This window comes from Acomys minous (assembly GCF_964271855.1).
Source record: "Acomys minous genome assembly, chromosome: 7".
Classification (NCBI taxonomy): domain Eukaryota; kingdom Metazoa; phylum Chordata; class Mammalia; order Rodentia; family Muridae; genus Acomys; species Acomys minous.
In genome coordinates, this window is record NC_140488.1 from 26043485 (window position 1) to 26057707 (window position 14223).

Sequence of the window (14223 nt, forward strand, 5' to 3'; positions counted from 1 at the left end):
TGTATACTGATGTAATTAGTTTTATTCCTTCTCAAGTCTCTGATGGGGTTGAAGAGCAGCTAGTTTAGTTTTACAATTAAGCTTAGTTGTTTAAGGGTTAAGATGTTTCTAGGTTTAGATAGATGTTTTAAGTTGATAATGATGAGATATAATAGATATTGATTTACATTCAGAATTTTAGACTCACCAAGATAGCAAAGATGTTTTCTACAAGGCTGCAAAATACAAATAGCCAAAACACTATCAATGTAACATTTATATAATTCTTGATTATTTCGTGGTTCTTGCTGTAGGTAGTTTAATATATATATATACATATATATATGTATATATATATGTGTGTGTGTGTGTGATATAAATGTATATGTAAATAATTAATTAAAAATAGTTAAAAGAAAAAGTCCAAGTTACCTGGAAATTGTAGTCAACCAAAAAATATGAGTAAACATGTTTTGCCATATTGAGTAAAGATGTTTTGCCATATTTAAAGCTGCAAAAAGCTTTAAAGCGCTCCAATATCTGGCTCTGAAAAAGATTTCTTTAGGGACAAATATAAACATTTGACGAATGGGCAAAGTTCCATACACTTTGTGAGCTTTGGTAATGTGTCATTGTGGTTTGCCTGTTAAACTGTGGGGAGCTGATTTCAGGTGACCGCTCTCATTTTCTGTGCTGCCACGTTTAATTTAGCAATCCATATTTCTATAAAATCTTGCTGAACTCCTAGGCAATAAGGGTTTTTTCTTTACCTCATGGAATCTCGCTCATTTGTATTTATTTATTTATTCTGTGAGGGAGAGAGAGAGAGAGAGAGAGAGAGAGAGAGAGAGAGAGAGAGAGAGAGAGAGAGAGAGAGAGAGAGAGAGAGAGAGAGCACACCACTGTGTGCCTGTGGAGGTCAGAGGACAGCTTGTGAGAGTTAGCTCTTTCCTTCCACCCTCTGGGTTATAGGGATTGAACCCAGTCTTTTTGGCAACTGCCTTTATCTACTGAGCTATTTGGAACAAAACTGCCATCTTACCAGCCCCTACATTACAGTTTTAGTTTATGCTTTTTCTATTCCTTTTGTCACCATCCTTCATTTCCAAGTTATAAGGTCTCAGCAATTCTCTGCCTCTGGTAGTGAAGGAGCCTCGGAGTTGGCCCAGAACACACCCAGAAACCAAATTCTCAGCACAAAAGAGATTTATTTTACTTCAGAGGAGACAAGCTGGGAGGTGGCATGCTGCCTCTGGACCAGGAAAAGACAGCAGCAGGTGTCTCTACAGGAGTGGCTTTAAAAGAGAAATGGGAAGTATTTGCTAGGATGAGTTCATAAGCCCTGATTAGACATGTTAACCAAATAATGAATTTTGATAGCTGGACCTTTGTGACCAGCCCTAGGAATGAGTCAAATATAAGGAAGTGGCTAAATAGAGCCATGGACCTTGGTTGTTAGCGTTGGAATGTGGAAATGCCTAAATGAGGGGATCAAATGATTTAGTAAGGGAGAGGGAAGTGGTGAGAACAAGGGCTACCTGCACTATGTTTGCAATGCACTGGACCTTTCCGAGAACTTCTCTACTCCATCTGCTGGAAGGAATGTAGTGAAAATAATGCATGTTGCTACTTTCCTACCTTGACCAAAAGTCCCTTGTGGAGTTTGGGGCCCTCTGAATCTGTCTACCCAGCTCTGTTTGTGTCTTGTTCTCAATATTTTTCCAGTGCTTGCAATAGAAGCCACCATTTGACCTGTACTAGGTAAGTGTCCGACCACTCAGCATAAGCCACACCGGAGAAGACTCCTATGTACCCCTGTGCATTTCTGCCTTCATGTTTTTGCTTATAGTGCTCCAGTTTACAGTGGTCTTTGCTTCCCATCTCTTCAGAACTTTGGGGTTTCATTTCCTTCCCCTTCTCCTTCCTCTTCCCTCTGTCCCTTTCTGTCTTACTGGCGAGTGATTCTCCTGCCTCCCAGTGGGCACGAGAAGTGAATGTGAACCACCACAGGCCTTCCTTTCTCTTTTTATGAGATAGCTCTTGTGTAAGCCAGCTATTCTTGAACTCACAAGGTAGCCCAGGCTGCCCTCAAACTTGCAATCCTCCTACTTTGGACCCCAAGTGCTAAGGTTACAGCTGTGTGACATCACATCTGGTGAACCTAGGATGTTTACCATAAAGGTCAAAATCACAGAATTGGTTTGTGTCCAGTAATTCAGTCCATACTTAATTTTAGTACTAAGAATACAATAGACAATCAGTACATACTCATTTGATTGTCTGGTACTGATTGTTACAAATAAATCTGTTTTTAAATATCCAATATTTCTTTTTTTATTTAATTAATTTATTCAGATTACATGTCAGTTGCTATCCCCTCACTTTTATCCTCCTGTTCCTCCCTCCCTCCCTCCTTCTTTCACCCTACTCCCCTCCCCTAGGTCTGTGACAGAAGGGGACCTCCTTCCCCACCATATGGTCTATCCTGGTAGCCTGCTTATCCTTCCTCTGAGTGCCACCAGGCCTCCCCACCAAGAGGAAATGGTCAAACAGGGGCACCAGAGTTCATGTCAGAGTCAGTCCCTGCTCTCCACAACTGTGGCGAATGTGTTGTCCATTGGCTAGATCTGAGTAGGGGTTCAATATTTACTGCATTTATTGTCCTTGGTTGGTGCAGTAGTTTGAGCAGATTCCCACCCCCAACCCCTGGGTCCAGATCTGCCTGTCCAATATTTCTTTAAAAATATCTTTCTGGTAAGTTTTTACCTGAAGAACCATTGGATATAACATTTTAAAAATGCTTACCTTTAAGTTATAATGATATGGTTTTAAATGCTATGAAATACATATAACAATGAGAAAAATGTCATCTAATACATGTTTAATTTTTAGTGGTATGTCAACTTGACATTTCTATGGAATGATTCATTTATATTATGTGTGCATTCCAAAAAGTGAAAGACTTACTGCCAAGATTTCATTTTTATGTTTAATGGAATGTTATAAAATGTATTACATATGTTCTATACATGCTCTCTTAAATCACTGAGCTGCATTGTGGCTCCAGATGTTTGTATTAATGCTAGGGAGCTTCAAGGCTGGAAACCAGATTTGTCCTTCCATACAAGGACTGCTGTTCAATGCTCCCGAATCACAGTGGACAGTGTGCACACTGTTATGCACTGAAGCATTCTAAGCTACCATTTCGAGATGCTGAGGACTGCTGGCTTTCTCAGAAAACTCAGCTTCTGTCCCCAGTGCTTCCAGGTCTTGCATTCTTCTCAGTTGTCAGTGTTTTTGCAGTCCTTTACTTTAAAGAGCACTAGTATTATCTCTGTTGGCTACTGCTGGCGCACAAGTTTTCTCCCATGAATTGTGGTTCCATCACAGCTTTTGGTGTGGTCTACCGTACACTCCCTCTAAACACATGTCTTGACTTCTCTATTGCTGTGTATCCTTCTTTATATCTTCACTCTCTCTAGACTACCCATCCCCAAATAGTCTATTTTTACAATCCCTATCATGGAATAAAAGCACTGTTGTTTTCACAACTTAAGATGACCAGAACATTGGATGTCATCTTTAGGTGCAGTGCTCCTGTATATCCTGTTGTATACTGCCAGGAGGCTTTATAGACTGTAAATACCAAAATGTGTGTTTATTCTATAGAATGCCATAATATAAGGGGTTATTTTGTTACACAGCATAATGAGACTTAGACTACAATGTGCCATTCATTTACCAATGGGTTGTAATCCTAAAATATTGCACTACGCAGTATAAGAGTGGTTTTTATTAGGGTAAAACCCTAAGTGGTAGAAATGTAGAGAGGACTATGTGCCATCTGCTTCTGAGGTCCCACTGTTTACTGTTGAAATAACTCTCCAGATTAATATGTGTATGTATGCTTGGCCTGATCCATTTTTCTCATAGGTTTATTTGTCTCTCTCTTGCTCTTAGGTCCCAAGGAATCCTGAGATCCCCAATCCAGCTGTAGCTCAAAGAGAAGAGCAAAAGAAGATTGATGGAGCTGAACCTCTTACACCACAAGAGACTGAAGAGAAGGATAAACTTCTCACACAAGTAAACTATTTTAAGTGGCTGAACTACTTCTAGTCAACCAAAAAATTATAAATAATAAATAAATAATATATAGGTCCAGTTGTTGTGATCTGACATACCCACAAACACACATTTTGACTACATGTCTTTGTTTCTTAGAAAATTTCCTTTGTAGAACATGCTGTCTTGGAAATATACACGGAAAATAGAAGTGCTAATTATTAAAAATAAGGCATACTTTTAAAAAACCAATTATAATAAGACCAGTGAGTCCAGATTTGAATTTGTTAAATAATAATTTCAAATATATATCTGAAAATCACATTTCTTTGATTGACTTGATCCCTGAAACTACACTACATCATTTTTTTTGTTTATGAAAAATTCCTTTTGAAAGAAGAGTTCTTAGGAAAGAAGTTGAACACAGTAATTAGAAATGCCTGAAGCATTTTGATGTGATCATTGTATAATTAAAAGCTAACATTAAATAGGGAAATTTTTCACCGTAAGGCTTTCTAGTCATTGTTGCTTTAATAAATTTTGTATCACACTTCTGAACTGAGTTCTGACAAAATAAACAAAATGTGAATTTTTGGCACTGCCTTAACCAGCTAAATGTATTTCTTCAGCAGTCTTTCGAACAATGTGCAAGGTACAGCAGTAGGAAATTCTTTGCTGCAACTGTTAACTGATAGCTTAGAATGTTTCCCACACCTTAATGCTTGAGGTGATGCATAAGCCAGTGTAGGACGGTCTTTATAGTATCACACCATGTCCTAGGAATATGTGATAATTAAAAGTAAAGTAAGAGTTTTTATTAAAAAAGAATTTTCATATTTATATGTTGATGCAGGCCTTTTTATTTTAATAGCATGTAATTTTATTAAATGAATTTTGACAAAATACTTTGATACGTTTTTGAAAAAAAAAATGTCTGGAAGTCACCAGATTTAGCTTGGAAGTTAATTGCTGTTGGCAGAGTTTTAAGAACTACCAAACAATAAACATTAATGTTTGCTTTTACTTTATTTTCAAAACATATTTCCTGAGTACAAAAATAAAGTTGTGCCTTTTGAATATTATACTACTTATAATCTGAATATACAGTATAACGTGAATATGTAATCTCAATTGAGATAATTGAGTTTATAATTAGAAGCATAATCAAGTTTTTCGCTCCACTTGAATTTAAGCCATCTTTTTTTGATGCTATAAATTTAATGCTTTTTTTTTAGTGTTTCATGTTTCCCATGATAGCTTTGAATTGACTCTGTAGTTGAGGATGACCTTGAACTTCTGAATTCTTCTGTTCTCATCTCCTGCTACCATGTTGTTTTTATGTTCTGCTGGGAATTGAACTCATGGCTTTATCCATGCTAAGCAAGGTCTCTGCCAACTGAGCTACATTGCCATTGGTGGAATAATAATTGCAAAATGACTTAAAACACTGGCTGTTTCATGCATTAATAAAAAGACCAGATACCTGAGTAATGTTCTATTTATAGAAATTCTATTTATCAATATAATTTTTTTTCAATATAATCTTTTTAAAAATCACTTTATTTATTATTATTGGAAGAGGCACGTGCATGTTGAGACATGTATGGAGAAGTCATAGGACAGCTTTTGATGGTCAGTTCTTTTCTTCCACAGTATGATCCAGGGACTGAACTCAGGTTATCAGGCCCGGATGGCAAGCACTTTCAATTGCTGTTTCATCTTGCTGGCCCTTATGAATGTAGTTTTGAACAGAAATTATTTATCCACTGTAGTTTGGAATAATCTAAAGAACTGTGAATGTTTTCCTGTATTCTTTTTGGATTTTTTCCAGCATTCTTTCAATTCAATACGTCCACATCTCTCTCTCTCTCTCTCTCTCTCTCTCTCTCTCTCTCTCTCTCTCTCTCTCTCTCAATATATCTGAGAACTGATCTGTGGGAAAAGTCATTGAAACCTTGAGATATCAGAACTAACATTAGAATTTATATTAGGATTATATCTTAATGTTGTATGCATCTGGAAATAGGGAATTAAGACTATGCAATGTCTTAGGATTATATATCAACTTAAAGTACTTGAATAGTACATTTCCTTTAAAATAGAAAAGCAATTATTTCTATAACAACTCAAACTGAGCATATTAAAGAAATGAACTTTATAAAAGGGCACGTGTTAAGTATTTTAAACTGCTTTTAATACATCATTATACAGATATAAGTAGTATTATAACTGAATTTATTATGTTAACATCTACTGACGATATAAAAATTTTTATTTATAGGGTTTCACAAACTGGACTAAGCGAGATTTTAACCAGTTTATTAAAGCTAATGAGAAGTATGGGAGAGATGACATTGATAATATAGCTCGAGAGGTAGAGGGCAAATCCCCTGAGGAGGTCATGGAGTATTCAGGTTTGTATGACATTTCAAACATAATACTTTTATTTTAAATGCATGCATGTCCTTTAAAAATATTTGTTTTTACATGTGTGTATGTCCATGTGAGTGCATGCTATGTATGTGAAGGTGCCAATGGGGCTATGTGTATTCTGGAGCTGGAGTCACAGGTGTCTAATGTGGGTGCTGGGAACCAAACTTTGGTCGTCTGGAAGAGAAGCAAGTGCTCTTAACCACTGACCCATCTTTCTAGCTCCTGTTTCTTTATCATTGAGTTGTGTTTTTGCTCAGAGATGTTAAAGCTTTTGTGAATGAGATGTAAGTAAAGATATAAGATATGATTGTATTTCTACGCTGCTGTCTCTGAAGGATAGCTCAGATAGCTGAAGAAAGCTCTGCATAAACTAAAGTGGCTACTGCATGAGTTTTCTATTCTTTCACGTCTCTGATTTGATCTTTTAAAGGTCTGGTCCTAGGTTTAACATAGTCACTGTAGGTCATCTTTGAAGTAGAGAGTTCTTATCAGGCCCATTTACAGAGTCAACTGCCCTCAAGGAATTCAATCAGGTAGTGGCGGGCCCTATTAACTTAAGGCAATTTAGAATAGATCTAAAAAGATTTCTTGGTTAAATCTGTTCAGTGGTCCTTGAATCATTTCCCTCTCCCACTCAGCTGTGTCTTTAGCCTCAATCAGAATCAGAATAGCTGCACAGAAGTGTGTGGAGTTTATATTAATTCCCGTGTCAGAATATATCTAAACTGTCAGGCTTCTGAAAAGAAATCTTATTAAAATAGGTTAATCTCTCTGTTTTCTATGTGCAGTTAAATTTCAAATAGGCTGACCTTTCAAATTTAGTCTGAATACATCAAGTATTTAGAATCGAGAGCGGTTTTTCAAAAGAAGCAATATTAAGAAGCAGTTGTATGGTTTCTTTGCCAGCCCCCAGCTCTTTGAGATAACTATTGAAATTCTGTGTTTATTAGCCAAACAACAACAAGGAGAAACAACAACAACAACAAAAATCAGATTACAAAACTCATGACTAAGTCAAAGCTTAATCATTATCAGGTATAGCTTTTAATTTATCTAGAGTTAATGCTTGAAGAAAATCAGTTGTAATCACAGAAGACCCACTCTGTTTTCCCTCCTGGAAATCTAAAGGAGAATTTAGAAGTTAATTTTGTCTAGACAGAATTTCATATAACACTGAATTCATGAAGTTCTTTTTCCTTTACATTAGCATGACACTTCTATTTATGTTAAGGTTGAAAACATAACTTGAGGGCTTTTGGGAAACAGTAGATGGGAGAGATAAATTTTCATGAAAAGTGAATGAAAATAATGTAAAGGACATGCGCATAGAGGGGCATGGCATTGGTGTGTGTGTGTGTGTGTGCCAAGCTGAAAGTTATAATAGTGTTCCTAAAATATGTCATGTAGCCAGGCATGGTGATGCATGCTTGCAATCGCAACATTGGGAGTCTGTGGTAGGCAAATTGGGTGCTTGAGGGCAGCCTGGGTATAGTGATATCATGTTTCAAAAAAATACAAGGACTAAGGTGCCATGATCAGGTCCCCATGTTCCACTTAAAGGCCTGAAATAAAGAAGGGAGGAAAGAGAGAAAGAAATATAAAGAGGAAGAAGAAAAGAAAGATATACCGAGCTGGGGTTTTAGTTCAATGGTAGAACTTAAGGTCTGATTTCCAACACCACAAAAACCAAAATGACAATGACAAAAAGTCATTTTGTCAGCTGTTCTCTTAAGTTTCTCACTAAACCAAGTACCATGAAATGAGTGTGAAAAACATGTCCAGTGAGGTTTTCTGAAGAATTTTCTTCTCTTCTGAAGTTCTATGGAGCAAGCTCAGGGCCTTTAAGTCCAGGCAAGAATGCAAGGAGATGACAGGACTGGTTAATTGTTGTTTATCATATTGGAGACCATGTCAGAGGGTGGGGAGAATTGTGTGGGCTTATTTGATTGGTAGAAGAATTGTACACATTTGGATGTTCAGGAGTACATTGTCTTAAATTTTTATTATTTTTCTTTTCTTACATATACATTTATATTATTATGCATATATACAATAAACTGCCTACAGCAAGAAAAACCATGAAATAATCAGGAATTATATAAATGTTCCATTAATAGTGTTTTGGCTATTGGTATTTGGCAGCTTTGAAGAAAACATCTTTCCTATCTTGGCGCATCTAAAATTCTGAATGTAAATCAATATCTATCATTTCTCATCTAGTATATTGTCTTAATATAAGAGGTTCTCTCTCTCTCTCTCTCTCTCTCTCTCTCTCTCTCTCTCTCTCTCTCTCTCTCTCTCTGTGCATGTGTGTTGAATGAGTAAGTGTGAGAATGCATTAATGGACATAACTGCTTATACAAATGATAAAGTGCTAACATACAGAAATATTTCTTTTTGTTTTGTTTTTTGTTTTTTAGAGACAGGGTTTCTCTGTGTAACAGCTCTGACTGTCCTGGAACTCACTCTGTAGACCAGGCTAGCCTCAAACTCACAGAGATCCTCCTGCCTCTGCCTAGCCAGGTATTGAGATTAAAGGCATGCGCCACCACATCTGGCAAAATATGTATCTTGGTATGCTCTAAAAATGAAGAATTTTAGGACATAGATAATGTCACTAGAAGGTTTTTCACTGAAGCCATAAGTTGGGGCATATTAATGGATCAGTTTATTTGGCTAATCTGTAAAATTTGGCTGGGTGCCTGGGGGATTTGAATATTCTGTATGTGTCCAGTTAAAATCCCTCATCTTTTAAGAAGCTATACGTGATTTGAAGTATAAGATTAGTGAATGATTTCAGACCTAACCAATGGTTTCTGTAGAAATTGCCATTTCATAGGAAAGAAGTAAATGACCTTTTAATGAGTTTATTTTCAATTTTGCTTACTAGAAAACTATATTTATATTTATGTGCATCCCACTTCTGTTTCACTTTATGCATTTGGTTTCTTTTGTAACATATTTGGGTAAGATGATATATATATCCATATCTACTATATGTTAATTCTTAATCCTATAATTCCTCGAATTCATTTGCTTAAATGGTGGTAATTTAAAATAATAACTTCTTCTTTCAGCTGTGTTTTGGGAACGCTGCAATGAATTACAGGACATTGAGAAAATTATGGCTCAAATTGAACGCGGAGAAGCAAGAATCCAGAGAAGGATCAGTATTAAGAAAGCACTGGATGCCAAAGTAGTATATTCTATTTCAGTTTATTAGGAGATTATTATTTTATTTGCTGTAGTGATTAGTTTTGACTTGTTATTGCACACTCCATTAAAAGTGCAATTTTGTTGAAACATACAGATTGCAAGATACAAGGCTCCATTTCATCAACTGCGTATTCAGTATGGGACCAGCAAAGGAAAGAACTATACTGAAGAAGAAGACAGATTCTTGATTTGTATGTTACACAAAATGGGCTTTGACAGAGAAAATGTGTATGAAGAATTAAGACAGTGTGTACGGAATGCTCCCCAATTTAGATTTGACTGGTTTATCAAGTCTAGAACTGCCATGGTAGGTATTCCTCTGGTCACTTACTTATTTTGGAAAAGTACACTTTTCAATCTTCCCCTTTACTTTATTCCTCCAAATGTTAACATTTTGTTACATTAGCTTTCTCTCCCATCTCTTTCAATATATAGTTATATACTATATATGTGTAATCTATTTAAAATGTGCCTATTTTCAGAAATATCAAAACATCTCTATTCAGAAGCACATCTGCATCTTATATTAATACATATTTGTTTATGTGAGATATTTATGTAAGTATATACATTTATTAACCATTTTAAAGTAAGTTTCTGACAACATAATTGTTCATTGTAGAATCTACCATGTAGAAACTTCAGCATACAGGATAATTCCTAACATCATCCTCAGGCTTTCACTGCACATGCATGGACAACGGGCCTATTCACATGCCCAAAACAAAAAAAATTCATGGTCACACACACACACACACACACACACACACACACACACACACACACACACGCATGCACACATGCATTGCACACATGCACCCCACCCCCTTGTAACTCATGGAAAAAAATGAGGATGGCTCTGGAAAGATGACACATTGTTTAAGAGCATTTGTTGCTCTTCCCACGGACCTGAATTCAATTTCCGGTAACTCACTACCACCTGTAACAGTAGCTCCAGACCCTCCATTGACCTCTTCTGGCCTCTCCAGGCACTCACACACATGTGGCACAGAGAGACACACAAATAAACCCAAATAATTAATAAACCTTTAAAATAAATAATAAAATAAAATAATATATATCACCTAAGAATAAATACATCTTTCTACATAATAGCTAAATCCTACATGAAATATTAATATTGATTCAGCAATACAAAATCCTATAAACAGACTTTTCTGGCAGTTCTCCAAAAGTCTCTTATAGTTTCTGTTTAAGACAGTGTGGAATGTTCATAGGTTGTTCTTGACTGCTAGGTCTCTTTAGTGTCTTGTAAATCCGTAGTGTTTCATTTTTCATGATAGTGGCACTTTGAAAATGAAAAATTACACCATTACCCTCTCCACATTTTTCTACCCTCTCCTATGTCCTGTTCCTCTAACTCCTTCCATATTCCCTTTAATCCTTCTTACATTTATAACTCACTTTTCTTCAATTATTATTGTTCCATGCATATATACACATACATAAACATAACTATCATCATTTTAAGAGGTGCAGGCTAGTTATCTTATAGAGTGCTCTGTACTGTTCCTTATAATTTGTTCATTAGTAGATTTAAGTTCACTGTCTTGGGCAAGAATGGTCCAGAAGTGATATTCTGTGTCTACTTTTGCAGCACATCACCAAGAATATTGTGTCAGGTTTTCACACTACTTGTGATGCTACATTTGCTCTCTTGGTTTATGCTATGATTCTCAGGGCTAACCACTTTATTGTACACTTTTCCTTTTGTAACTAACCAGGTGACATTTGAGACTGTACAGGTGACTCAAGGATTTGTTTTCAGTGAAAAGAGATTGTAGCCCAAATTGGGTCTTCATAAGGACATTACAAAAATGTATAGTTATCTTATTTTTATCCTCTGGAATCCCCTCTGTTGCTTTCCAACATGAATTCTGCTCTTTCTAAAATCTAGTGCTACTTAATAGCACTGTTTATGATGACACTCAAAATCTTGCAGCTTATTAATTAATTAATTAATTAATTAATTAACCAGGTTCTTACTATGTAGCTTAGGCTGGCTTGGAACTTGCTATGTAGCCCAGGCTTTCCTTGAGTTCAATATCTTCCTGCATTATCCTCCCAAATTCTGGGATTATAGCCATTTCCACCATGATCAGCCTCGTGTGAAAACGTTTTTAGTGCTGTCATTGAAATTCTTTCATGAGCCAAGGTCATTAAAACAAAAATAGATTTATATGGCCTAAAACGAAAAAGATCTCAAACCTAACAACCCAAGCAGTGGTTTTGTGACTAGTTGTAAAATGACACCCATATCTTAAGTTGTTCTCATAAATATTTTACTTTCTAAAAGTTCTTTGGGGGTATGAGAAAGTGTTTCATATTTTGTTTGATTCATTTTATACCTTCAGTTCACACTGATGAATAAAAAAGAAAATATGAGCTGCTCTATTGAAAATATGAAGCTGCTCTATTATTTTGGAGGTAGCTTTGGAATATTATTTGCTTAACCTTTAACATACAGAGTGCCTGGTCTCTGTGTTGTACTTATATAAAACTTAAGTGTTGTACTTATATAAAAAACAATGGAGAAGTGTGTATGCTACTATGATACAAGAGAATTGAAGGAACAATGAAAAAGTTAGGAATTAATCTGCAGCACGAGGGACCATGATTAGATTTAGGGACAGAAAAGTTGTTTGACATGTTATTTGGATCACTGAAGTAAATTATTGAAGAAGAATGTAGAATTGCTTTTTAATTCTCTTTTGGAAATGAGCTTTGATCTTGACTGTCAGCAGACTTTGGCAGCATCACTTAGGATATCTGTGAATACACCTAACTACAGCTCCTTTCAAAGACGGACATTTATATTTCTAGCTACTTGGGTTTTAATGCATGTTCTGACACAATTTAGGGCAGCACTAATAGTTTGTAAAAGAAAAATGCTCAACTTCATTTCCCAAGAAATCCCAGTTTTGAACATATGTGCCCTTTTATGTGATGAAACGTTTATTGAATTCTGTGATATTTCAGTGATATTTTACTAATTTTTAAAAGGTTGAAGGCTTGATACTGGGTGTAGTTTCTACAGTTACTAAGATAATGCAAAAGGAATGAAAGAGATTAAAAGTGCAAGAAAAAACTTATGCTGTTTGCAATAATAAGATGATCTTAGAACAATATCCTCCTTACTAAGTACCAAGGAATGAAACTCCAATATATCAACAGCCACTAGATGTCTCTGAACTCCCTTGTAAAGGATGCTATTTTTCCTCCATTTTATTTATTGTTTCAAAACATTTACTTCTATGCTTTTCCTTTCTCTAGATATTTAGATCTTCGGAGCGTATTTGCCAAAAGGCAGATATTAACTATATAAGTGGTTACAAATTGAAACTTGTATTTTGTCTATTAAAGTTGCAAACACCACTGTCCTTTATTACCATTTAGAAAATAAAATTTCTAATTTTTACAGAATCTTTACAAATGTAGTAAATTTTATACTTAAATATACTAATTTAAGATTTTTTTAGTTTTCTGTTATGCTAAAATTTTATTTCCCTTCTAGATAGTGGATAATTTTTACTTATATTTCTGCATATATTTATATCACCTTTTTAGATTATGTTAAAATAAATAATTATGGAGTTGCAGAAATGGATTATTAATATTTCTAGATCCTCTTCTTCCCTTTGTTTTAAAAATATCTTTTTAGTCAATCATTTTCACAATCTTGGGAGAGAATCCACCTTCTCGAGAGAGACAGCTGTGATTCCTGTAATAAAAAACATTGGTTTCATTGAAAAAATCCTATCTTTGAAATGGAGGAAGCAATTTGATTCGTTTTGTGACTCTAGCTGTATTTAAAATCTTTCTAATGATTAAACTCGACTTACTAAAAGATTCTTCTTTCCCAGACATATCAACAAATAGTGTGAAATCTTTCTTAGAAAAAAAAAATGTAAGAACCTTAATAGTTATATATTTATGCACAAATCTCAGAGTACTGAATTCATGACATCTGACTTAACTAACATTCACAAAGTGCTTAAAGAAACGAATATCCACTTTCAAATACACCTCATTTTGAAAGGCTTCAGCTAAAGGTTGACGATTTTGAGGCTTTTCTTCATTTAAAACTGCTGGCTGTACAAAAGAGAAAATAAGATTCATTTCCATCTCTCTGTGCTAAAAAGATTTTGAAAAATTTTTGAAGAAGTCGTGTGGTCTTTAAGTAAGTAATCAGCCTCTATTGAACTTCAAAACGAAGTAGGAAGCATGTGCTGAACTTGTACTTTTATGCTCAGAGCATAAGAACTGCCTTACCACTTTCATCCTGGAGCTGGGGGATCATAGCTTAGGGCCTTAGTGTTTGGTCACTCAAAAACGATCCCAAATACAAGGATCTGTATGAAATGACCATGAAAGGATAATATACTGTATTTAAGTGTAGTGTCTTTTATATGATGCCAACCTGTCCCCTTATCAACATTAGCTCATTCAGTTCCTTGCCATCTCTGTTCCTTTATTAGTGACTGATGTGACATAGCAATTTGAGGAGAATCT

The 14223-nt window shown here is 35.5% G+C and overlaps 1 protein-coding gene across 7 annotated transcripts in view; it reads left to right on the forward strand.

Annotated features, from left to right (window-relative positions):
- Window positions 1-14223, forward strand: part of SMARCA1 (SNF2 related chromatin remodeling ATPase 1) — a 74570-nt gene that overhangs the window by 49771 nt on the left and 10576 nt on the right. For all 7 annotated transcript variants that reach the window (XM_084790724.1, XM_084790720.1, XM_084790725.1 and 4 more), the window contains 4 exons: window positions 3940-4062; window positions 6323-6455; window positions 9552-9670; window positions 9785-9997. In XM_084790724.1, the coding sequence (XP_084646850.1) occupies window positions 3940-4062; window positions 6323-6455; window positions 9552-9670; window positions 9785-9997 (588 nt within the window). The remainder of the gene's footprint in view (window positions 1-3939; window positions 4063-6322; window positions 6456-9551; window positions 9671-9784; window positions 9998-14223) is intronic.